The sequence below is a fragment of the Sphaerodactylus townsendi genome, linkage group LG03 (genome assembly GCF_021028975.2).
Source record: "Sphaerodactylus townsendi isolate TG3544 linkage group LG03, MPM_Stown_v2.3, whole genome shotgun sequence".
Taxonomy (NCBI): domain Eukaryota; kingdom Metazoa; phylum Chordata; class Lepidosauria; order Squamata; family Sphaerodactylidae; genus Sphaerodactylus; species Sphaerodactylus townsendi.
Window position 1 is genome coordinate 164,238,524 of NC_059427.1, and position 24,699 is coordinate 164,263,222.

Consider the following 24,699-nt stretch of genomic DNA (forward strand, 5'->3'; position numbering starts at 1 on the left):
GTCTCCTGATGATACACTGAAAGTTTGGTGCCGCTAGCCTAAAAACTGCGCCCCCTGCAGGCCAAAAATGGAAAACCACTAAAAATACCCAAAAACGAACCCAGTATTTTGATGTCCCCCACAAGGTGTTGCCCTGGGCAGCTGCCCACCTTGCCCAATGGGCATTATACCAGTGGCTGGGGGGCAAGACCTAGGAGGGGGTGGGGGCTACCCCTGCTCCCGGACAAAGGGCTAGAGACTTATTTCTTTAAAATGATATCTGGAAATTCAGAGGGACACACACAACAAATTTGGGAGAGTAGCATTGCCTCCCCAAATGACACCCCCCACAAAAGCTAAAGACCTGCTGCTCATCTCTGTTCAAAGTTAATCTGTTGCAACTAAGCTTCCTTGACTCTGTGCTCAGCATTAGATTCACGGGAGCTGGCGTTACTATGACATCGTTACAGATTGAAAGCATCCTGACAGTAACAGAGCATTTTTGCGTTAATTAACAGGTTCTTTTAATTGCTTTCCCGAGTAGGCTAGTAGCTTGAATCCAGAAATGTAGAGTGATAGTTAATTGAATTCAATGAATGCTCCAGGAGTATCGCAGCTGAATATCTCGTAAGTTCATAAGTCCGGAACAGCATGTTAAAATGTCTATAAATATCTCTGAAGCAAAGCAGGATAAAGTGCTGCCTGAGAAATCGGAACTTTGGAGGGGCCTCACCAGCTGGCCTGTGTTGCATGCTACAGTGGAACGCATCTACATGAAAAACAGACAGGATTAAAACATTTATGCAAAGACATCCTGACAGGGGAAACATTTCTGACCCATCTGAGCAGGATCTGATAAAACGTTGATGAGACTGGTTTTTTTTAAACCACCCGGCGTAACTCACGAGGGTGTCTTGTTGCCTGAATATATTGGAATATTTCAAAAAGTTTATAGTCCTGTGTTTTCAATATCCTGAGGATGGATTCAGTTGATAAAGGCCACCTGGGGCCTGCTTTAAAGCTTAGATGCGCCAACTGAAACCACATGAGAAGGGTTTGTCCGTAGGCAACGGATCTTGCTGTTAAATGAGGTGTTATAATTTCTGTTCTCGCCCACATTTCGAAGCAGCTGTGAAGGACTAGCTTGTTAGGTTTAACCACCTGATCTGAGGCCACAAGAGACAGGCACATCATGTGACTCCAAGCAATGTGGAGCAAGCTTTTTAGTGATTATCATACAGCCATCAGTCTGACAGTGTCTTGTCAGACATTATCAAGACGATCCAACTTCTTTAGTATATGCTAGGGGCTTGCAAAGACACGCCTGCATAAGGCTTATTTTGAGGTGGGACTGCATACCTGTAGCATGCTTGATCTTTCCTGTACTGTACTTCCATGGCTGAAGCCTAGGTTGTGATTATTTCTTCCTCAGTTTCTCCAAAAGCTCTGCTGGGTGGAACAATTGCAACATCGGCTGTATCATTAGGGGTATTTGAATACACTTGAGCTGAGATTAAACCCGAAATTAGTTATCTCAGATTGGCTTAAGTATATCCAAAATGACCCAAAAATATTTCTGAAATATTTCAGGAGTAACGAAAAATTTTCTTTGGGAATTTCAGGAGAGGTTTGGTTCAGGGAAGGCACAGGAGTGGGGAAGGAGTGAAAGGAAGAGAAGAAGATGATGAAGAAGAGTTTGGATTTATATCCTCCCTTTCTGTCCTGTAAGGAGACTCAAAAGGGTTTACAGTCTCCTTTCCCTCCCTCTCCCCCTCCCCCTCCAACGAACACCCTGTGAGATAGGTGGGGCTGAGAGAGCTTGAAAAAACTGTGACTAGCCCAAGGCCACCCATCTGGCGTGTGTTGGATTGCACAGGCTAATCTAGTTCACCAGATAAGCCTCCACAGCTCAAGTGGCAGAACGGGGAATCAAACACTGCTCTCCAGATTAGAGCGCATTACAGGGGGCTGTGGAGAGGCCAGGTCTACGTACAGGAAATAATTGAGCCATTGGTTGGTTGGCTGGACCAGCAGACAGGCCTCTATGCTCCCGCAAGAATTTGCTGCCCTGCCAAATTGGTGAACTGGCTCCTGTTCAGCCAAGCTTCTCAGGAGCCCAGCTGCTAATCCATTGGGGTGCAAAAACTCATGGGAGTGCAGGAGCCCATCCACCGAGCCAGCCAGTCACCTGACATTTTCTGGTGCTAGCCAAATAAGTCCCTTTTCCCTAGCAGCTGGCCCCTTTTGCACATGCAGAATAGTGCACATTCAATCCACTTTCACAATTGTTTGCAAGTGGATTTTGCTGTTCCGCACAGTAAAATCCAGCTTGAAAGTGGATTGAAAGTGCATATGTGCGGAAAGTGCATATGTGCGGAAGGGGCCACTTGATAGCTGAGTGGGAGGAGCCAGATCACGCTGGGTATTTGGAGCAGTTTTAACAGAGCTGATGAAGCAGAATCTAGCATCCTTTCTTTAAAGCTCATGAAAAAGGCAGCTTGAAAGCATTGTTATAGATGCCCAGTGAAATTTTAGAAGCCAAAGGGAAATCGAGTAGGCTGGCATGGAATAGTGTTTCAGTACTTTGCATTAGTCCCAGATGCTCCTCAAGATGGGGAGAATAACTTGTGTCAAATTATTATTGTTATAGCCACAAAGTGTATAATTTGCGTAGTTTATGCAGTTCTCAGGATTCAGCTTTTCTCGGCGCAAAACTTGGATTGCCTTTCTGTGTATTTTTAATGCACATCCACTGCCCTGAATGGATTACCCAGCTGATTGCAGACACAGCAACATGGTAGCAACGTCAACAAGTTGCTGAAACAACCCACCCCAGCTGGTCGCTTCTGTCCACCCACCACATTCACTGTTGCCATATAGCACCCTCAGCATCATGAGACTAACACCCCCAGGAAGGTACGGTCTTTTGCTGTCCTCCTACTCCCTCCCACAGCTTGCATATGTATACAACTTTCAGAGAATTTTGCCCTAAACTTTGCTTTGCTAACTGCTTTAGCTGCAAGCTCTGCCTCTTTCCAATGTTCAGTGTGCTATCTGAGGTAATGAGGAACTAAGCTTTCAGGCTGAAAGAGTTCCCTCTATTAGACATAATGTTTTTCTAGAATGGTCTTGTAAAACCAGGCTTTTCTACTCCTTAAAAATGTTACAATTGACAGTACGGTCCTAAGTTGCGTTATGCCCTTGTGAGCCCATTGACTTCAACTGATTTATTAGACTTTGGCTCATTCCACACATACAGAATAATGCACTTTCAAACTGCTTTCAGTGCTCTTTGAAGCTGTGCGGAATGGCAAAATCCACTTGCAAACAGTTGTGAAAGTGGTTTGAAAACGCATTATTTTGCGTGTGCGGAAGGGGCCTTAAACTCTGCTTGAAATTGTTCTGCAAGTCTCTAAAGGCATCTGGTGCCTAGAACCTGAAGTGTATTTTACTGTATGCACAGATTAGAGAGACGTTTCACCCTCAAAGGCCTCTTCCGCACATGCAGAATAATTCACTTTCAATCTACTTTCAATGCACTTTGCCGTTGGATTTTACTGCGCAGAATAGCAAAATCCACTTGCAAACCATTGTGAAAGTGGATTGAAAGTGCATTATTCTGCATGTGCTAAAGGGACCAGAGTGAATGTCAGTGCAAATTTGCAAGTTCCACTATACACACATTGCACAATAGTTTGGGCTATTCATGCTCTGAAAAACAGAACTATGGAAAAAAAATTTTGTGGCGTTTCAAAACACACAACTTCCAGAGAACAAAACACAGAGACAATTGCCTTCCTTGTAATGTTCTATGTGGAAGCACTCACATTTCATATAGGCAGGGATTTTAAATAAAACCTGTGTTTTTTTGCCACAACACTGATGCACCTATTTTTCCCAGGGACAATGTTTAATGCTATGAGAACCCCCCCCCCCCCCCCCCGAGTCATGATAATAGTTCTGGAAGTCAATTACAGAAGTAAGGTGGGACTAAAACATGTGCAGAATGAAGAGATACAGAAATACTAATGACTTACAGTACCATCTTAAGCAGAATTACCCCCTGCTAAGAGCCTGGAAGTCAGTGATCATATGAGGTGGCAACTCTACTGAGGATGTTAGATTTGGTGGCCTTACAGCCAGAAAACCAAAATGTTTTGTGGCTCAAAAACGGATTGACTTGGATCCGACTAGGTTTTTGGTTCAGCCTGATTTGCCACTGATCCCTTCCACTGCACATGACTTTTCTCCTGGCAGGTCCCAGGATTATCAGCATAGTCATTTTGATAGTCAAATGGACCCCCTCTTCTGCTGGCAGAAACACTGCTAGAATCCAGAGCATTGTGGATCTACATTCTGTTTCCCTCGCTGCTACACCGGGGCCCCTTCCGCACATGCAGAATAATGCACTTTCAATCCACTTCCACAACTGTTTGCAAAGCAGTGGTGCAGTGGTTAAGAGCAGGTGCACTCTAATCTGGAGGAACCAGGTTTGACTCCCCGCTCTGCTGCCTGAGCTGTGGAGGCTTATCTGGGGAATTCAGATTAGCTTGTGCATTCCCACACACGCCAGCTGGGTGACCTTGGGCTAGTCACAGCTTTTCGGAGCTCTCTCAGCCCCACCCACCTCACAGGGTGTTTGTTGTGAGGGGGGAAGGGCAAGGAGATTGTAAGCCCCTTTGAGTCTCCTACAGGAGAGAAAGGGGGGATGTAAATCCAAACTCTTCTTTTTCTTCTTCAAATGAATTTCGCTATTTCACTCAGTAAAATCCAGCTGCAAAGTGCATTGAAAGTGGATTGAAAGTCCATTATTCTGCATGTGTGGAGGGGGTCTAAGGGTATACTTTAGTCACTTCGATGTACAGGCAAGAAGTTCTCTTTTTCCATTGAATCAATTTGTTAGCTTTTTGTAGTCTACTGCACAGTACTGAACGCTTCTGTCCAATCTACTTGTCAGTGGTTTTTTGATGGGAGAGAAGGGAAAAAAACACCCTGGCATATAAATAGAACCTCTGAAATATGCTGAAAGAGATGCTTCTGAAAGAGTCTGTCCACTTTATGGGATGGATGCCAAGGTTTTGAAAGAAGAAGGAATGCATTTTTCATGAAATAAACAAGCCCACCTGGATTATGAAGGAGGAGGAGGAAGAGGAGGAGGAGTTTGGAGTCTCTCCTGTAAGGAGACTCAAAGGGCCTTACAATCTGCTTGCCCTTCCCCCCTCACAAAAAACACCCTGTGAGGTGGGTGGGGCTGAGAGAGCTCTGAAAAGCTGTGACTAGCCCAAGGTCACCCAGCTGGCGTGTGTGGGAGCGCGCAGGCTAATCTGATTCCCCAGATAAGCCTCCACAGCTCAAGTGGAAGAGTGGAGGATCAAATCTGGTCCTCCAGATTAAAGTTCACCTCTTAACCACTACACCACTGCTGCTCTTGGTTGGTTTTTATATCTCTCTTTTTTCTACTGTTAGGAATCTCAAAACACCTAACTATTTCCTTCTCTTCCTCCCCCCCAACAGGCACCTTGTGAGGTAGATAGGTCTGAGAGGGTTCTGACAGAACTATGATCACCCAGCACGCTTCATGTGGAGGAGCAAAGAAACAGATTAGAGTCTGCCACTCAGGAGTAAGGAATCGAACTTGGTTCACCAGATAGAGTCTATGTTCATGCGTAGGAGTGGGGAATCAAACCTGATTCGGCATATTGGCGAATTGGATTGCCTCGTTTCTTCAGTGGATTGCCTCGTTTCTCCAGGGTCGGGGTCAGCAGGTCTGGTGCGGGGATAAGGCCTCCCATAGGGCCCCGCTTACTTGCGGGGTCCCTCAGGGGGCCTTGCTTTCCCCGCTCTTATTTAACATCTACACGCGACCCCTTGCTCAGCTGGTGCAGAGTTTTGGGCTGGTCTGTCACCAATATGCGGCTAACACCCAGCTCATTCTGTTGATGAAGGGGGGGCGGCCTCTGCCCCTGCAGCTCTGCAGCATTGTCTGGAGTCGGTTGCTGGTTGGTTGAGGCACAGCAGGTTAAAGCTTAATCCAACGAAGACGGAGGTCCTTTGGCTGGGCCGGGGGGAGAAACCAAGGGATTTTCAGCCACCTGTTTTGGAAGGGGTCGCGTTGGCCCTGACGTCCCTGGCTCGCAGCCTGGGGGTCCGCCTGGACTCTTCACTATCGATGGAGGGCCAGGTGGCCCATGTTACCCAGGTTGCATTTTTTCATCTTCGCCAGGCCCGGCGGCTGGCTCCCTATCTCTCCCAGTCCGACCTGGCCGCTGTGATCCATGCGACGGTCACCTCAAGGTTGGATTACTGTAACTCGCTCTACGCAGGCCTTCCCTTGCGACTGATCTGGAAGTTGAAGCTGGTACAGAATGCGGCGGCTCATCTTTTGACGGTTGGTAGTTATTTAGATCATATCACCCCCATGCTGCGCCGCCTGCACTGGCTACCAGTGGAGTTCCGGATCGTTTTCAAGGTGCTGGCCCTACGCGGCATGGGGCCCTCATACCCGCGGGACCGCATCACCCCTTATGTCCCGCATAGACCGCTACATTTGGCAGTGGCGGAACTGCTGGAAACCCCTAGTCCTGCGACGATGCGGCTGGCCTCGACCCGGGCCAGGACCTTTACGGCTCTGGCCCCTGCCTGGTGGAACGCTCTCCCTCCAGCAGTCCGGGCCCTGCGGGACCTTGGTGAGTTCCGCAGGGCCTGTAAGACGGAGCTGTTCCACCGGGCCTTTGGCGGGGCTGGCCGCTGATCTACCGCCCCCCACTGAGGCTGCCAGTTTCCATCTTAGCAGGGCCTTGATTCCATCTTGGGCCCTGCCTTTCCCCTCCCGGCCTTTTGATCGGGCGCCTGTCTTTAATTTTACTTGCTCTTAACTTTTTAATGGGGTTAAGTTATAATGGAGTCTACTCCTTATGCAGAAGAGTGGAGAACAAACCCATTTCACCAGATTAGAGTTCATTGCACATGCGCAGGAGTAGGGAATTAAACCTGGTTCATCAGAGTCTATTGCTCATAGGGTAATGGGAAAACAAACCCATTCCACCAGATAAGAGTTTGCCACTCAGGGGGAGCAGTGGGGAATCAAACCTGGGTTGCCAGCTTATAAATCTCCTGCTCTTCACCACTACATTGCGCTATATGCACGTACATGTGTTAGTACATGTGTCAGTAAATTGGTATCTTCCAATTGATATGCCTAGGTGGGGGTGGGGTGCTTGTCACCCTGATCCAGCTCCCCCTCTCCAAAATATTCATTTTCCCCACATTAAACTCTGAAAGGAGCTGGTGTCTCAGGAGTTTAAGGAACTTCTCAGACTTGGTTCCTTTTCTGATATCTTCTGTACTGAAAACCCATTTTAACCACTTGGATAGCATAAACAAAACATTAAGAGCCTGTCCAAAAGTGGTGGCATCCCCTAATCATCTGCAGTCTGCTTCCTTGCTTGAAACCCTATCCTGAAATTGCTTGAATCTTTGCCTGTCATCATAGAGCAGTGATAACTTTAACCCTTTTCGAGACCGAGTGACCAAACAGCAACCCCAAACCCACCTATTTATCGCAGAGTGCCAACACTGCAATTTAACCTGAATACTGAGATTTTAGTTTAGAAAAAGCAGTTGGCTCCGAGGCGTGCGTTACTCGGGAGTAAGCTTGGTGGTAGTCAGTGGCTTTGCTTTGAAGCAATCGTGCCACTCTTCCAACGGGTGAATCACGACCCTAGGAGGGTTTACTCAGAAGCAAGCCCCATTGCCAGCAACCGAGCTTACTCCCAGGTAAAGGATTGTGCTTTAGTTCTTCGCATGAAAATCAGTGGGGTTTAACAGCGCTTAACAGGGTTACCTATACTGTTTCCCCAAAACTAGATCTCAGGTTTAATGCTAATAATCGAGCACAGTGGCCCAGGCCAGTCTAGATGTGTGTGGGAGGGTGGGGGCGACTCTGTTTGCACGTGCCCACAGAGAGGGCTCTGAGTGCCCCCTCTGGCACCTGTGCCAGAGGTTCGCCCCCAGGGTCATAGAGGGTCTTTGCCCACAGTGTGTTCTTTCCGTTGCTTCCCTATAGCACTCTTCATTTCCTGCTGCGATCCTTGAAATTTTTGTTTATTTATACCAAGGCAGACCGGCTAACAGTCAGACGACACTGACAACAGTCTGCATTTCCAACAGGTGTGTTTTCATCCAATATTTTTCCTATGACCCCCTGCCCCAGGCCAGCTGGAATCCAAGTAAAGAGAAGATATTAAAAGTAATGTTGACATTTTAGGTCAAACCATCTGGGTTTTATTGTACACGCACAAAAAAAAAAGGTAGCTTCCCAAGCTGTCAGTATGTTCTTAGTCCCTGCAAATTGTCTCCTGCCAGATGCTTTTGAGAGGGAGATTTACTGTACTTCTTCAATATTGTTTTTTTGGCTTTTGTTGGATTGTAAAAGCATGAATCTCCTGATTAAAAGCAGAGTGATTTTTATTCCAGCGAACGGTAACAACAGTGACGATTTGTGCTTTTAGGGGAAAACTCTCACAGTTCCTCCAGGCCACAGGTGTCAAACTCGCGGCCCTCCAGATGTTATGGACTACAGTTCGTCATGTGGGGGGGAAATCACACACACACACACACACACACACACACACACACACACACACACACACACACACACACACACACACACACACACACACAAACATCTAGGTTGGCCTGGACTGCTGGGCTCGATTATTAGCATTAAACCTAAGACCTAGTTTTGGGGAAGCAGTGTAGGTGACTCTGTTAAGTGCTGTTAAACCCCGCTGATTTTCATGCGAAGAACTAAAGCGCGATCCTTTACCTGGGAGTAGGCTCAGTTGCTGGCAATGGGGCTTGCTTCTGAGTAAACCCTCCGAGGGTTGAGATTCACCTGTTAGAAGAGTTGCACGGTTGCTTCAAAGCAAAGCCACCGACTACCACCAAGCTTACTCCTGGGTAACACATGCCTCGGAGCCAACCATTTTTTCTAAACTAAAACCTCAGTATTCAGGTTAAATTGCCGTGTTGGCAATTTGCAATAAATACCGTATATACTCATGTATAAGTCAAGTTTTTCAGCACATTTTTTGTGCTGAAAAAGCCTCCCTCGACTTATACACGTCAGGTGTATTTTAAAAAAATATTTTAGGGTTTTTACTTTGTTGGCCGCCAGGGGGCACAGTTTTTAGGCTAGCAGCACCAAAATATCAGGGTATCATCAGGTGACAGTCCTGATGATACCACCCAAGTTTGGTAAAGTTTGGTTCAGGGGGTCCAAAGTTATGGACCCCCAAAGGGGGTGCCCCCATCCCCCACTGTTTCTATTGGGAGCTAATAGTAGATGGGACTACATTTTGAGGATCCATAACTTTGGATCCCTTGAACCAAACTTCACTAAACCTGGGTGGTATCATCAGGATAATCTCTTGCTGATACCAGCCATGTTTGGTGATGTTTGGTTTAGGGTGTCCAAAGTTATGGATCCCCCAAATGGGTGCTCCCATCCCCCATTGTTTCCAATGGAAGCTAATAGTAGATGGGGCTACCCTTTTGAGGGTCCATAACTTTGGACCCCTTGAACCAAACTTCACCAAACCTGGGTGGTATCATCAGGAGGCTCTCTTTAAAGATAAATAATACTCTGAAATGTTGGTACTGCTAACATAATCATTCCTCCTCTGACAGGTTGTGTGAATGGCCCTTCTAAAATGACACCTCGCCATGTGCAATTTTAAAAATATGTACACTAAAAATAATGAGCTATTCTTTTAAAAAAGCAGGGTAGTTTTGAGTCACAGTAAACAGGCATTGTTCATTCCAGCTTTTTATTGTAAGATCCATTGTTTAAAACCCTTCCTTACAAAAAAAAGCTAAGGTTTTTGTACTTTTAAAGTTATTGTTGATACCATATTGTTCTTGTTGACCAGGGGTCCCCAAACTACGGCCCAGGGGCCAAATGTGGCCCCCTGAAGGCATTTATCCGGCCCGCCAGGCATGGCAGCGATAGCTCCATTCATGTGCAGTGGGGGCTCGAGGGAGAGGAGGAACTGGCCCCAACGTCCGTGCTGGATTGCAGTTACATTGATGGCACCTCCCCAAATTTCCATGCACTTTCTGACCCAGAGTTGGAAACCCTTACATGTGGCAACGCCTGCTCCGGCCTCTTCCTCTCGCTACTCCATGTGTTGCTCTCTCAGGCTTTCTTGTTCCGGCCACTCCCATTGGCATCAGCCAGGCTGGCGAATCGCTCGCTGGCTGCTAGGGAGGAAAGAACCCAGGAAGATACCTGATCCTGGGTTAGATGGAATGCTTCATTGGGAAAGTTCTGCTTTTTTTTTTACAGGGAAAGGTATTCCACAGCCTCCCCAACAATATTTGGAGCCCACCCTGTACTTGACATACTTTGGTCACTGTTCTAAACATAGACCATGACAGAAAGGCTGAAAGGTGAAATCAAACATTTTACAATCATTTGTGCATAGGAATTTGTTCATAGTTTTTTTTAGTCCGGCCCTCCAACAGTCTGAGGGACAGTGAACTGGCCCCCTGTTTAAAAAGTTTGGGGACCCCTGTTGTTGACCCTCTTTTCCACTTACAGAGCTAGTTTTCTTTGAAATAAATATTCAAAAACATTTAACCTACTGATGCCTCAATTGATGTAATTTTATTGGCATCTATTTTTATTTTTGAAATTCACCCGTAGCTGCTGCATTTCCCACCCTCGACTTATACGTGAGTCAATAAGTTTTCCCAGTTTTTTGTGGTAGAATTAGGTGCCTCGACTTATATGCGGGTCGACTTATACACGAGTATATACGGTAAGTGGGTTTTGGGTTGCAATTTGGGCAGTTGGTCTCGAAAAGGTTCGTCGTCCAGTGAGAACCTTGAAGGGACACCCAGACCTTCCCTGCCTTCAGCTGCAGGACCATTACAAAGCTAGATAAGGGAAAAACTGGTACAGGCTGGATGAAATGCAAACCATTCTCAAGGCTGCTCTGTAGAACTGACCCCGAAAGAAATATGGCAGGATACTGGCTAAGACATTGGATGGTCATGACACCTACACCCAGCGGTGGGATTCAGCAGATTCGCACCACTTTGGCAGAACCAGTTATTAAAATGCGGGTGGCTAGTTTTAAATTTCTGGGCGTCATGATTAAAGAGGACTTGACCTGGGGCGTACAGACTGCCGCGGTGGTTGAGAAGGCCCAGCAAAGACTGTACTATCTGAGACTTTTAAGGAAACAACAACTGAATGGAAAACTCCTGGTGTCCTTTTACCGCTGTGCTATAGAGAGTGTCTTAACCTACTGCACCTGTGTATGGTTCTCCAGTTGCACAGTGGCGGATAGGAAGGCGCGCCAAAGGGTGATCACTACTGCACAGAGGATTATCGGCTGCCCTCTCCCCTCCTTGGAAGAACTCTATAATTCCCGAAGCCTAAAGAAAGCCCAAAATATTCTGAGAGACCCGTCTCATCCAGCACACTCTCTTTTTGAACTGTTCCCTCCGGCAGACGATACAGGTCTATCAAAACTAGGACAAAGAGGCTTAGAGACAGCTTCTACTCTAGAGCTGTGGCGATGCTAAACTCCGTGGCTTCGTGTTGATGTGTTTGGGGCTGTGTAGGGATGGGTGGAGGAAGGGGAAAGTGAGGATGGGGTATGAGTCTGAAATTGTGTGCATCGAGGAATGCTGCTGTAAATTTTCGTTGTGCGTGCACAATGACAATAAAATGCTTATGCTTGTAAACGACCAGTTGTTAAATTATTTGAATCCCACCACGGGAATCGGTTTTTAATTATTTGAATCCCACAGCTGCCTACACCTAACATCACGACAACCAAACGACTCTCCCAAAAGCTGTTTGCAAGCCCAGGACCTTCACTCTTATTTGAACTTGTTAATATCCTATCAAGTAGGAAACTGAAACCTTACAGGACTGAATCAAATGAAACTCTCACAAATGCTATCATAATAATAATGGGTTACATTTGGTATTTTAGGATATGCAGTGGCGTAGGAGGTTAAGAGTTTAGGAGCAGCAGTGGCGTAGGAGGTTAAGAGCTCATGTATCTAATCTGGAGGAACCGGGTTTGATTCCCAGCTCTGCCGCCTGAGCTGTGGAGGCTTATCTGGGGAATTCAGATTAGCTTGTACACTCCCAAACATGCCAGCTGGGTGACCTTGGGCTAGTCACAGCTTCTCGGAGCTCTCTCAGCCCCACCCACTTCACAGGGTGTTTGTTGTGAGGGGGGAAGGGCAAGGAGATTGTCAGCCCCTTTGAGTTTCCTGCAGGAGAGAAAGGGGGGATATAAATCCAAACTCTTATTATTATTATTATTCCGTTTTTGTCCTTCGCATGGGTGCCCGTTTCTTTCTGCCACTTTGCACAAACCCGGGGTTTTTTTTTACAATGCAAAGCACAGGCACGAACATTCCATTTTTCCTGCATTCTCATTGGCCGCCACCACAGTCCCCCTTCCACTTGCTCCCATCCTCTTCTAAGGGAACGTTGCCAATTGGTGGAGAATCTACAGCAACTCCAGGAACCTCCTCCTAAATCAGTGCCATGTGATTCTGATAGTTGTAGCTCAGTCATTTCCCATCTTGGCTTCAAGGCAGTCTCTTATCTCTGGCAAATTGTGATAGCTTATGGAATGATGTTTATGAAGGTGCAGATCTGTCAGAACATTGTCAGAAAGAGTTGCTAGTAAAGGAAGAGTCAAGGTTGTGGAAGTTTAATAGCTCAGCAAAGGTTTCTATCTGAACAGTTCATTTCAAGATTTGTACCCTGGGAGAAATGAAACAGTGATGTTATCAAGGGTAAATTCTGCCTTGTACAATCATGTCTGATTCTTTTGATTCCCCTCAAATAATGCTAACTCCTGCCCAAGAAGAGGTTTTGCAACCACTATAATAGGGGTCCCTTTTTTGAAGAATAAGAGGAGATGGTTTTCATACCCCATTTGTCTCCACCAGAAGAAGTCTCAGTGTGGCTTACAATCACCTTCCCTCCCCCCACCCACCCCCACCCAAACCATGTGAGCTAGTTGGGGGTGAGAGAGTATTGGGGTCCCCTGATCTACCACATGCTCTTAGGTCTGATTCTCACTTTTTCTTACCCTATGGGGAAAATCACCATGCTGTGACTTCTCTGCAAATTGCATGTTTCTTCAGAGTTCTCCATGTTTGTAAATTCAATGTAATTTTTTTTAAGTCCTGGTTGCACCAGTATTCGATACCTCCTTGGTTAACCCTTTGCTATCCCTCCCTCCTGTATTTGATTCACAACTTACCAATGGCCTGAGGTAGCATTGTAGATGTGACTTAAATACAAGCATTTAAATATCTGCATTTGGAACAAATACCATATGTGGAAAACAATGAATAATGAATGACTTTGTAAAATATTTGTGAAAATTGGACTGTATACCCAGCAACTGGGAGGTTGTAGCTTATTGCATTCAAGTGTTTGACTGAACTGCAGCTGAGTTCCATTTTGCCAGGACGTGCATGAACACCGCTTGTATAGTGTGCCTATGTGTTCTCCCAGGGTTGGAAATGTACACTGGAGAGTAGGAGAGTGTCAGGCTGAAGCCTGGCTCTAGTCAATGAGGCCCAGGGGGAGGGGGTCAAGGGTGTTGGGCAGAATATTTTAATTTTCCTGTGTTGAGACTTTCACAGCGAGGCATTTTTATCTCCGTCTTTTGACCTTGGGTACTTCTGGCATTCTTGTCTTTCGTGCTTTCTGAACCGTGGGATTGTATTTCGGGCTGGGTGGGGGGAGGAATAGGGTTCTGGCAGAACCAGCTTTCTCTGTCTGCTACCTGGATGTCTTCTCCAATAAAGGCTTCTTATCCTCAGTGGCATAGAGTCTGATTTGGATCACAGATCCCAGGTTTACAGAGAGCCAGGAAAACTCACAGCTATCAGCGCTGCCATAGACAGAGTGCAGGATTTACCCCACTCAGATGTGTATCTATAGAAAATGGCTCCCAAGGCAAAAACTGGAATTGGGGGGGGGGGGGGACCCAGGTCTACCAATTCTTCTTAATGGCAGGTAGGCCATCTCTCTGAGCAGCAGTGAGAGGCAGAGACTGGAGAGGTGCAACCTGGAGGAGGTACGGCAGCTTCCTGCCTTGCAAAGGGTTGGCTAGGGTGCCCTGGCTTGTCCCACCCTAGATCCCACCTTGGAATACAACCTCTTTTTTTCCCCTTAAACTAATTCTCAGATCTATTTCTGGTGTTTCTTTTCACAAAACCAGGTCAATAAATACTTAATTGTGTTACATCAGAACCCATATTGGGACATATTTTTCAATGCCTGGCAGAAACATCACAGCCTTCTCAGAGGCCGCTTCCACACGGCCACGCTGGGGGTTGGGTCGGCGTACATGACGCCACCGGTAACGACAGGAAAGACGGCGCCTCGGAGCGCCGTCGCCCGATCGACGTATCTTCCCTGCGACCGTCCGGCGCATCGCTGAGGCCAGGGGACACGCCCCCCTGCCCTGCGCGACCACTCTGGAGTCACAGGGCGGGGGCGTGTCCCCAGGCCTCGGTGACACGCTGGAAGGTCTCAGGGAAGATAAGTCGATCGGGAAAGGAGGGAGGGATGGCGCCTTCCAGCCGCTGCCGTTTTCCAAAAACCTCGCTTGGGGAGCGAGGTGGGAAAATGGCGGCTTTGTGCCGCTGGGGAGGAGTGAGGGTGGCGCGGCTGGGAAGCAGCTGCACCCCCCATGCAAACAGCTCCCTAGGGATGGTGTTTTTGCCGTCCCTAGGACGCTGTAAACAGCCCGTGCGGAAAGGGCCAGAGTATCAGGACCAGTCTTTGAAAGAAGTCTCCCTGTTCTGGCATGACAGTGCCTAGTGTCTCACTATATCAGCAATCCAGCCATTGTTTTATTTGAGCTTTGGTTTCTGGTTTACTTCAAGCTTTTTATAAACGCTGATGTTGCCATAACATTTCCCTTTCCTTTCAATAACAATGGTTCTTCAGCATCCAAACGTAAAGGCTTTTTGGAAGGGTCAGGACCTTCAATAGTGCTGTTGAGTTTTCTTAAACTCTGATCAAATGGATATTTCCCCCCAAGATTGGTTTTCCAGTGCATGCTGCTCAATATTTTAAATAGAAAATTTCTGATTTGGGTTGGGAAAGAATCTGAGAGAGGGTACATATAGGAATTTGAATTAATGTCTTTCCACAGTTTTCTGAATTTAGTGTTCAGTCCCCTAACAGCCTCGGTGAAAAAAGAATATCTAGTATTCAGGGTAGAAAGGGACTTTGGTAAACTGCAGTCTGTTAATAATGGACGAGATTTAGAATTTAGTGGACGAGATTTAGAATTTAGACGAGGCATATTCGCCCATCATCAGGATTTGAACACCCGCTTGGTCTTGTTTAGTGAGGTTCTTTCCATGGGAGTCAGAAAGGATGGATTTTCCAATATGAGAATGTTCCACAAAACGGTAAATCTGGGATTATCTCATCAGACTGATTATGTCAAAGCTCTTTAGCCACAGACTCTCAGAGGTCTATAAATAAGCCATGAGGCAGTCTGTAAGCATACTGTACCTAGGTCAACTCCGCCTATTGTGTGCATTGAGGATGTCTGGACTTAGTGTTTGTTTATAAGCATTTGGAGTTTGTGAGACCATGCTCTGCGAAGGCATTGCATCCAGAGAGAGATACAGTTATCCCTTCCACATTGCTGGGGTTAGGGGCGCAGCACCCTTGCGATCTGGAAATCTGCATAATTTTTTTTTTGGCCCACCCTTCATACTAGGGAATAAGTCTGATTTTTTTTCTTTTCTTTTAAAAAAAGAAATTGTGTATATTTATGGTTTTAAAAGATAAAATATGTTGATATTGCACAATACTGTGCATATATTTTATGCCGTTCTGAGTGTCTAAAACTTTTCTATGTCATTTGCTAACCAGGAGCAGCAGTGGCGTAGGAGGTTAAGAGCTCGTGTATCTAATCTGGAGGAACCGGGTTTGATTCCCAGCTCTGCCGCCTGAGCTGTGGAGGCTGATCTGGGGAATTCAGATTAGCCTGTACACTCCCACACACGCCAGCTGGGTGACCTTGGGCTAGTCACAGCTTCTCGGAGCTCTCTCAGCCCCACCCACCTCACAGGGTGTTTGTTGTGAGGGGGGAAGGGCAAGGAGATTGTCAGCCCCTTTGAGTCTCCTGCAGGAGAGAAAGGGGGGATATAAATCCAAACTCTTCTTCTTCTTCTTTGTGTGTTGTCTGTGACTTCCGCAAAACTCCCCAAAAATTCCCATGTATGCCCACCCAACAATATATCAAAACGGCAGTGGGAAAAGTCACAGTGTGGACGGAATAACTGTACATGGCTGTTAGTGAATCAAGGGCTGCTTCATAGTATGTGTCAAACATGATTTATTGGTTGAAAGATGTCAGAGATTGGTTGACAGATGTCAGCGGTGACTAGTGAAAGAGCCACATGACGCTTTACTCACTGAATGTATCATCGAACACATTAATCCGTGAAGCTGTCTTATATTGAGTCAGACTATTGGTCCATTATGCGTTATCTGTTCTGACAGGCTGCAGTTCTCCAGGGTCTCAAGTGAAGGTCTTTCGTATTGCCCACTGCCTGATGTTTTTAACTGGAGAAGCCAAGAATCGATCCTGGGATCTTCTGCATGCAAAGCAGAGGCTCTGTCACTGAGCTATGACCCCCCTCCCCATCATTGCATTCACATGGTGAACTAGAGCTTGGAGCAAACTCTTTTGTGGGGTTGAAAGCATGACAAATCACATGTTGTGATGTTGCATATCTCCTGAGCTTCTGAGCCACTGGAGTCATTTCTGAACCTGAAAGCAGTTCATTCAGTCCTTGAAACAAACGTCTCATTGTGGAAGTGAGGGGTTCTCATTCCGGTCCAATAAAAGATACGTATGTTCCAGAGTCCTCAGGGAATAGGGGGATGGGGGAAATGGATCCACCAACATTTGGAACATCATTCAGTACAGTGTAGGAGAGGCCTGGAGTTCATGTCGGGCTGTGTGCAATGACCCTCTCTCTTCCTCTTCTCACATCATAACATTCTGTCACATGATACCCGGGGCCCTGCGGTACTTGATGCAGTTCCTCAGGACCTGCAAGATGGAGCTGTTCCACCAAGCTTATGGTTGATGCAGACATGGTGTACCATCTAAATCAGTGGTTCTCAACTTGTGGGTCGGGACCCCTTTGGGGGTCGAACGACCCTTTCACAGGAGTCACCTAAGACTCTCTGCATCAGTGTTCTCCATCTGTAAAATGGATAAATGTTAGTGTTACCGCTGCTGCTCGGGTAACATTAAGTGATTTCAGCTCAGGCAACGTAGTGAGGCGCGGTGTTCTTCAAAAGCAAAGTATTTTATTCGGAAGTAGTTGCTACAGCTCGGGCAGGGGAATCGCGCCTTCGTAGCCAAGCGCTAGAACTTTTATACACAAACATCAAAGGGGGCAAGGGGCAGGTAAGGGGGCAGTTCCCTTACCGTACAACAATACAGAAAACATCAACACATAAAAGAAAAGATACAGTTACAACTTTGTGAATGGGACCATGAAATCTCGCTGTCAGGCGTCTTCCCGCGAGACTTTACGCTAGTGCTGAAATGGATGGTGGAGAGAGTCCATTCATAAAACTGGGTGAGCCTGTTTAACACACCCCGGAATCTGGTTAGCAGATGGGCTGCTTCCATGAGTTATGACCTGAGGCTCCCGTGCCTCAGTCCCGCAACAAAAGAAAGTTCAAATGGTCCAGTGATGATCTTGGCTTGTTCTTCAATGGCTGGGGTATCTGGGGTGCCGTTATCAGATTCAATTTGTAAATCCAAAGGGGTCTTTGTTTCCGCTAAAGAGATCTACCGGGTTCCTGGCCGTCTTTACCGTTATCTCTTTCACAGTTCCTTTTGGGCCCGCTTTCCCAGGATGGGGGGTGCAGTCTGCTTTAACTACTGGGTTTTGTGTGGGCAAACCTCAGTTCTGGCATGACCAGAGAAGATCCTCAATACTCAATAAACTACTGTTCTTTTACATGAGTTGGTTTCAGTTTTGGGGATTGTACCCATAGATACAAATCTTTAAAATAACATTTCTAAACTTAAACATTAGAGAAGACCTTAAAAAACCTTCAATACAGTACAAGCACATATACCTATAAGCAAGAATATCCTAAATTAACAGTAACAAAACCTTAAATTAACTAAAGTGTAATCCTAAGCATTGGGCAACTAATAAATTCAACATTGAGGGGGCTTACATTAAACCTTAAAGGGGGCAAAGGCAAGAAGGAAACCATGTGAAATACCAGCACATTCGTATATACACGTTCTTTTCAAGTCTTGTGGAGGCTTTTGGACAACACTGATCTCTTTGCTCTGATCCTTAGCCAGTGTAGTTCAGTGGCAGGCTCAGGGAAATATTTTTCCTATTTTCCTGGCGGTAACATTAGGGTTGGGGGTCACCACAACATGAGGAACTGTATTAAAGGGTCGCAGCATTAGGAAGGTTGAGAACCACTGATCTAAATGATCTCCCTCTCTTTCTTCTTTCCATCTCTTCCCCTCCTATTTGCAGCCACGAGGACAGGAATTTGATCAGTGCTGAGTGATAGTCGCTATCAGTTGTAACGTGATTTATTGGTACTGATATGGTTTTTAACTCGTTTTATTGTATTTGTATTGATACTGTATTTGCATATTGTTGGAAGCTGCCCTGGGACTGTAAGGGGAAGTGCGCCCTACAAATGAAATGAATGGAATGAAATCATCACTCGCTCCCAGAAAAAAGAAATTAACGTCCCACACAAATGCATGCTCCATATCATCTGAAAGTAGGAGTTCCTTGTCGTGTCAGAATAATCTCCACTAAATAGGCAAAGCAAATGAGAGACATGGCTTCCTACTGTAAGGGTCTGTTACGCCAGTCAATAATTGAGACTTAGGAATATTTCCAAAGCTTTATTGAACCGTGTCAAGACCTAGGCTACAAAAAGCCAGAGCTGACGCTCAAGGCTTTGCACCTAGGTTTTATTACCAAAAGTTAAGACATGACCCATTCAAAAGTTCCCCCCTCCAACTGATTCCCACAGTTGCCCACTTGAGAAGAGACAGTGTGAATACAGTATTGTTATGAGTTGTCCAAGGCCACGACAGTCATCCTCCCATCACCAGGAAATGGGCAATGGGGGGAAAGTATGCATATTTCAACTAGTTACAAGCAAGCAACAAAGAGACAGAATAAAGAGGCCCTCTGGCCACAGATAACAGGAGAGCCAGGTGTGACCTTGGTTCCGGCCTCAGGGCATGGATTTTGTCCATGCTGGCACCATAATAAGAACTTTCTGTTCACCGCATAGGCCCACAGACATTATTTGTCCACAAAAATTTTGATGCCTGGATACATATACTTGACATACTCTTGACGAGGTGTGTTTAGTCTGGAGAAGAGAAAGTTAAGAAGTGACATGATAGCCATGTTTAATTATTTGAAGGGATGTCATGTTGGAGCAAGCTTGTTTTCTGTTGCTCCAGAGACTAGGACAAGTAATGGATTCAAAGTACGGGAAAACGCTTAAACATTTGGAAGACTTCTTGGCAGAAAGGAGCATTCAACAGTGGAATACGCTGCCTCGGAGTGTGGTGGAGTCTCCTTCTTTGGAGGTTTTTAAACAGAGATTGGATGGCCATCTGTCAAGGCAGTGGTGGGATTCAGCCAGTTCACACAGGTTCAGTAGAACCGGTACCTAATTTTAAGGGGTTTCATAGCCCTGGAGCAGCCGGGTGCCTTGCTGCCCAGCTGCTCTCAGGCACTAAAAGCCCCATTGCCCCCTCTCCCAGGGGAGAAGGGGTGGCAAGACCTCATTGCCCTCCTCCATCCCAAAAAGTAGTACCTCCTCAGCAGGTGAGTGGGCGGTGGGAAGCGCACGGCAGGGGGGCACTTGGCAGGGGGCGCAGTGTGGGGGGCGTACCGGTTGTTAAATTATTAGAATCCCACCACTGTGCCAAGAGTTCTTTGATTGTATATTCCTTCATGGCAGAGGGTTGAACTTGATGGCTGTTGTGGTAGTCTCTTCCAGCTCTATGATTCTATGACACTCGTGACCTCTTAGAGGTCAATAGAGTCCTGGTCCAATTCCAGTTTTTGAGAGCCCTAGTCATAATAAAAATGAACAATTATAATACATGATGTGCATATCATCAAGTTGTGAAACATCAAATGGCGGAAAAATTAAGAAGTGGCTAAATGTGAGCCACCACACTTTTGAGGCTGAGGCCCTGGACAAATGGCCCTGCTGCTCCCCACCCTGTTGGCCCTATGGTCACTGCTTCCAATTTGGGGAATTCCTGGAGATGGTGCTTGGGGTGGGCAGAATATGAGGAAGGGAAGGAGCCCAATGAGTGCATGATGTCAGTCTAGGACTTCCTTTTCTCTTATACTCTATGGTATATTTTTAAAATGTATTCAGATTTTTTTCCATATCTTTTACTACAGTCTCAGGATGGGTTACAATGAAAACCATAATAAGGTCCTTTACGACACAATAATAAAATTCCTATAAAAACCCAATCTTACAACCATAAAAATTATCAAAACTCCTACCCCAACCACCCCTAAAAATAAGAGGAGTATACAGGACACCTCAGGTGGCCATCCCCCATGCAGGGGATGGGGGTGGGGATGAGTCAAATGCCTGGGCAAAGAGGCCAGTCTTTGCCAGGTGCCCAAACGCCAGGTGGGTAGGCACCTGGCAGATCTGTGGTGGGAGGGTACTCCACAATGCAGTATTTCATACTGTCCACCTTCCAAAACTGCCATTTCCTCCGGGAGATCTATGTAGCATGGCCATTAATTCTGGCCCAGCTTGGTAATGGTTAGTGATCAATGGGACAGTCATCTTTTGTTGTGATGCTTTCCCCCTGGCTCTTTCTGTGTTAGAAGCTTTTGCAGGGTCAATGGCTAGTCCTGCCCTGCCCAAGCTCAGCATGGAATTCAGGCAGGCCTGTGAAATCACCAGGCCACATCTATAATATGCAAAGTAAGGGAGACAGGGAGGAGAATGATAGAGTCCATCCTTCTAAGGCAGAACCAAGATGAACCACTGATGTGGCTGCTTCTCTGATGGCTCCTTTGCTTCTTTTTGGCCTCCTGAAGTCCATGAGATATCCCACTGAAGCAGCCACCACTGCTACCCCCTCTCCCTCCCTTGCATGCCACCCCTCACTCTCTCCCCTCCCTTGCTCCTCTTCCCTTGCATGCCACCCCTCCCCCTCCTTCTCCCTCCCTCTTCCTTCGCTAGGGTGGGTGGGTCATGTCCAGATGCTGGGGCCCCTCCCTTGCATTCCACCCCTCACTCTCTCCCCTCCCTCACTCCTCTTCCCTTGCATTCCACCCCTCCCTCCCTCTCCCTTCGCTAGGGTGGGTGGGTCATGTCCAGATGCCGGCAGCCCTCCCCCTCCCTTGCATTCCACCCCTCACTTTCTCCCCTCCCTCGCTCCTCTTCCCTTGCATGGCATCCCTCCCACTCCCTCCACTCTCCCTCCCTCCACTCGGGTGGGTGAGCCATGTCCAAATGCCGGGGCCCTTCCCTCCCCCTCCCTCCCCTCCCTTGCATGCCACTCCTGAGTTAGCTGAGGGGCAAGTTGGGTGTAATGGCGGGCTTTCCAGCTGTTGATTTTTATGCCAAAATTATTAGTTAGCTGCGTATCAATATATCGACATGAAACCCACCAGATATGAAGAAAGGAGAAGAAGCTGACTCCAAATGTCTCCTCCATGCTTCTCAAGCTGGTAGCATTGTTCTAGCCTGCAGTAAGGAAACTGTGATAAACAGGTGACATCACAGGGGCAAGGGGTGAGTTGTACCTGCCCTTTGTATTGGTTGACGTCCAACGTGAACAGATAATATTTCCTTAGGTGCAGGAGACACTTGCCATTCATGGAGGATCCATTTCTGGGACAACAGTGAAATCTGCAAATCCTGGGAAGCATTGACAAAACAACTCAATTTGTTTTTCATTTGGGGGTTGGGTTTGTTGTTGTTGTTTTGCAAAATTTAACAGTGATGTCATGGTAACAGGCTAGCGGGCATGCCATGTACTCCGACCATAAATCAGTGAAATTGCAAATCAAAATCTGTGAATGGCAAGGCTCTACCGTATTTATTTAAAAAATACTTGGAAGACAACCCCTTTTATCATGCTAATGCAGGTTGCATGCCTGGTACCAAAGCAGACATATTCACAACTGTCAGCAAGGTTGTCTTTCCTTTCCTCCTCTGTCTGTTATGTAGGAACAAGCAGTCACAACTGCTGGATTCTCAATTGTACATTTCAGGCTTGTATGGAAAAGTGTTTTTAACTGTTAGGCAGGATAGTACATTTGCAGAGCAATCTTGAACATGATTGTGGTGAGTTTTCCGGGCTGTGTGGCTGTGGTCTGGTGGATCTTGTTCCTAGCGTTTTGCCTGCATCTGTGGCTGGCATCTTCAGAGGTGTTTCACAGAAGCTGTTTCCGCACGGCCACGATTGGGGTTGGGTCGGCGTACACGATGCCGACCCAACCCCCCTGGGACCGTTCGCACGAACAGTCCCAGAAACAACCGGGAAGACGGCGCCGTGGAGTGCCGTCGCCCGGTCAACCTACTGTCACCGCGGCCGTCTGACGCGACCGCTCCGGTGTCACAGGGCAGGGGGGGCGTGTACCCAGGCCTCGGGGACACGCTGGACGGCTGCAGCGACAGTAGGTCAACAGTTGAAAGGGGGGAGGGAGGGCGCCTTTGAGCCGCTGCTGTTTGCACGGCAGCGGCTCGAAGCCGCCGTTTTCCGTAAACCTCGCTGGGGAATCGAGGTCGGAAAACGGTGGCTTCGCAGCAACTGCGCCCCCTGTGCGAACAGCTCCCTGGGGATGGCATTTTTGCTGACCTCAGGGCGCTGTTAATGGCCCATGCAGAAAGGGCCAGAGAGAAGTCTGTACACACTGTGTCATCTTGAACATGTCTACTTGGAATCCTGCTCACGTGTCGGTGAAGTTTATTCCCAGAACTCTGGCTCCTTCCACACAAATCACCTAAACATTTGTAAAACATTTTCAACCTCCCCTCATTTTACCACGATGTTTGTCTATACTCACTCCCTCAAAATGATTCATGGTTATCATTCGGTGTTTTTCCCTTTTTTAAGTTATTTGTTGTATCGATGCTTCGATGCTTCTTTCTACAGTTCTATATAGCTTGTATAATCAATGCTTAGAAGATTTCACACCCTCCCCACCCAAAATAATTTTAAAAACACAGAAATGATTAAAATAAACAGGCGAGGGGAACGGATTGAGCTCCGGACGTATTAAATGGAGCCAAGGAAGACGTTCGGAAACAGCACAGTGGTGTGGGAAATGTAGTGGATAGATCGCACAGGAAGGGAAGACATTTTGAAAACATTTCAGGCTAAAGCATCATTTTAAAAGGAAATTCATTTTAAACATTTTGAGGCAGGAAATAAAACATTTTTGGGATGTAAGGGGGAAAAGCAATTCAGAACTCCTTGGAGCAGACATTTTATTTCCTGCCTCAAAACATTTTAAAAGGTTTGTGCAGAAAGGGCCAGTGCTCTTATGATTCTAACATTATTCACTTTATTTGTGCTGTTACCTAGCCACGTGACACAGACAACATCATGGATCCATCCTATCACCAGTGTCCTCACCTTGCCATGCTCCGAAGAGAATGAAGATGATGGTTTCCAAGAGCTCCCGGATCCCAAAAGCTGATGACATCCACAGGTGGAAAATGAGCACAATGTGGTTTCAACCTCCTTGCTGGAAGGTGACCTCTTGCCAGAGTTGATCAGCTAGTTCCAGTTAGAAGCCTTTCCACTGACTATGTGGGACTGGGTTCAGGGGTGAAATAATTTGTCCCTTCACAGTATCTATCTTCATCAGTGGGCTTTTTCCAGCATCCCAAAGGACAAGATTCTGTTAATGTGCATAACGCAGCAAGCACACAGTAGTTGATCAAATTGGGGGAAAACAGCGATTTGTACCTGCTTCTAAAACCTTTGTGTACCTGCAAGCTGGGGCTCCGTAAGTGTCAGGATCTGCCGACCTCCCTGCAATAACCAGACTCTTGGATTCAGAAACTGGTTTACTGACAGGAACCCTGCCAACAGGATGCAAGCAAATCTTGGCTGGAACTCAGTTCTAATGGATATTCTTTGGTTAATTTCCCTTTCCCCAAACACCCCTCCAGCCCCGCCCTCACCATCCCAGTGGGGTGAAACCACTAAAAGCGTTCTCAGGCAGTGCAAAGTATCCACAGCCAAAGCAAAGATAGTCCAGGCTTGGAAGCAAAAAATATACAACGGAAAATGATGGGAAATTTGACTGCCCTTGAATTGGGACAGTATTTATAAGTAATTCAAGCCACCAATTCAGGATTTTCATTAATTGTCATGAACTTGTATTACAGTCACAACGGGTGACATTGACGCAATAATATTTACAAGACTATGGACATTGTTGGTTTAACAAATACATGATTATGGACTTGAGAGAAGGTTGTCTTGTAATAAATTGTTGCATGAATTGGATTTAAAGTGGAGATATATATGTGTTATGAAGATATAATAGTTTGATAAGTCTAATAGCCAACAATTTGGCATACTTTACAAGAAACGAACAGGTAATATAAATTGC

General features: G+C 46.5%; 1 protein-coding gene across 4 annotated transcripts in view; it reads left to right on the forward strand.

Moving 5' to 3' along the window:
* The window catches only part of STXBP4 (syntaxin binding protein 4), a 168,779-nt gene extending 144,277 nt beyond the window's left edge, over window positions 1-24,502 (forward strand). For 2 of the 4 annotated variants that reach the window (XM_048490980.1, XM_048490978.1), the window contains 2 exons: window positions 18,586-18,650; window positions 23,661-24,502. In XM_048490980.1, coding sequence (XP_048346937.1) covers window positions 18,586-18,615 — 30 coding nt within the window. In that variant the 3' untranslated portion in view covers window positions 18,616-18,650; window positions 23,661-24,502. The remainder of the gene's footprint in view (window positions 1-18,585; window positions 18,651-23,660) is intronic. The other 2 variants (XM_048490979.1, XM_048490977.1) reach the window with 1 other exon arrangement.
* Window positions 24,503-24,699: the final 197 nt, after the last annotated feature.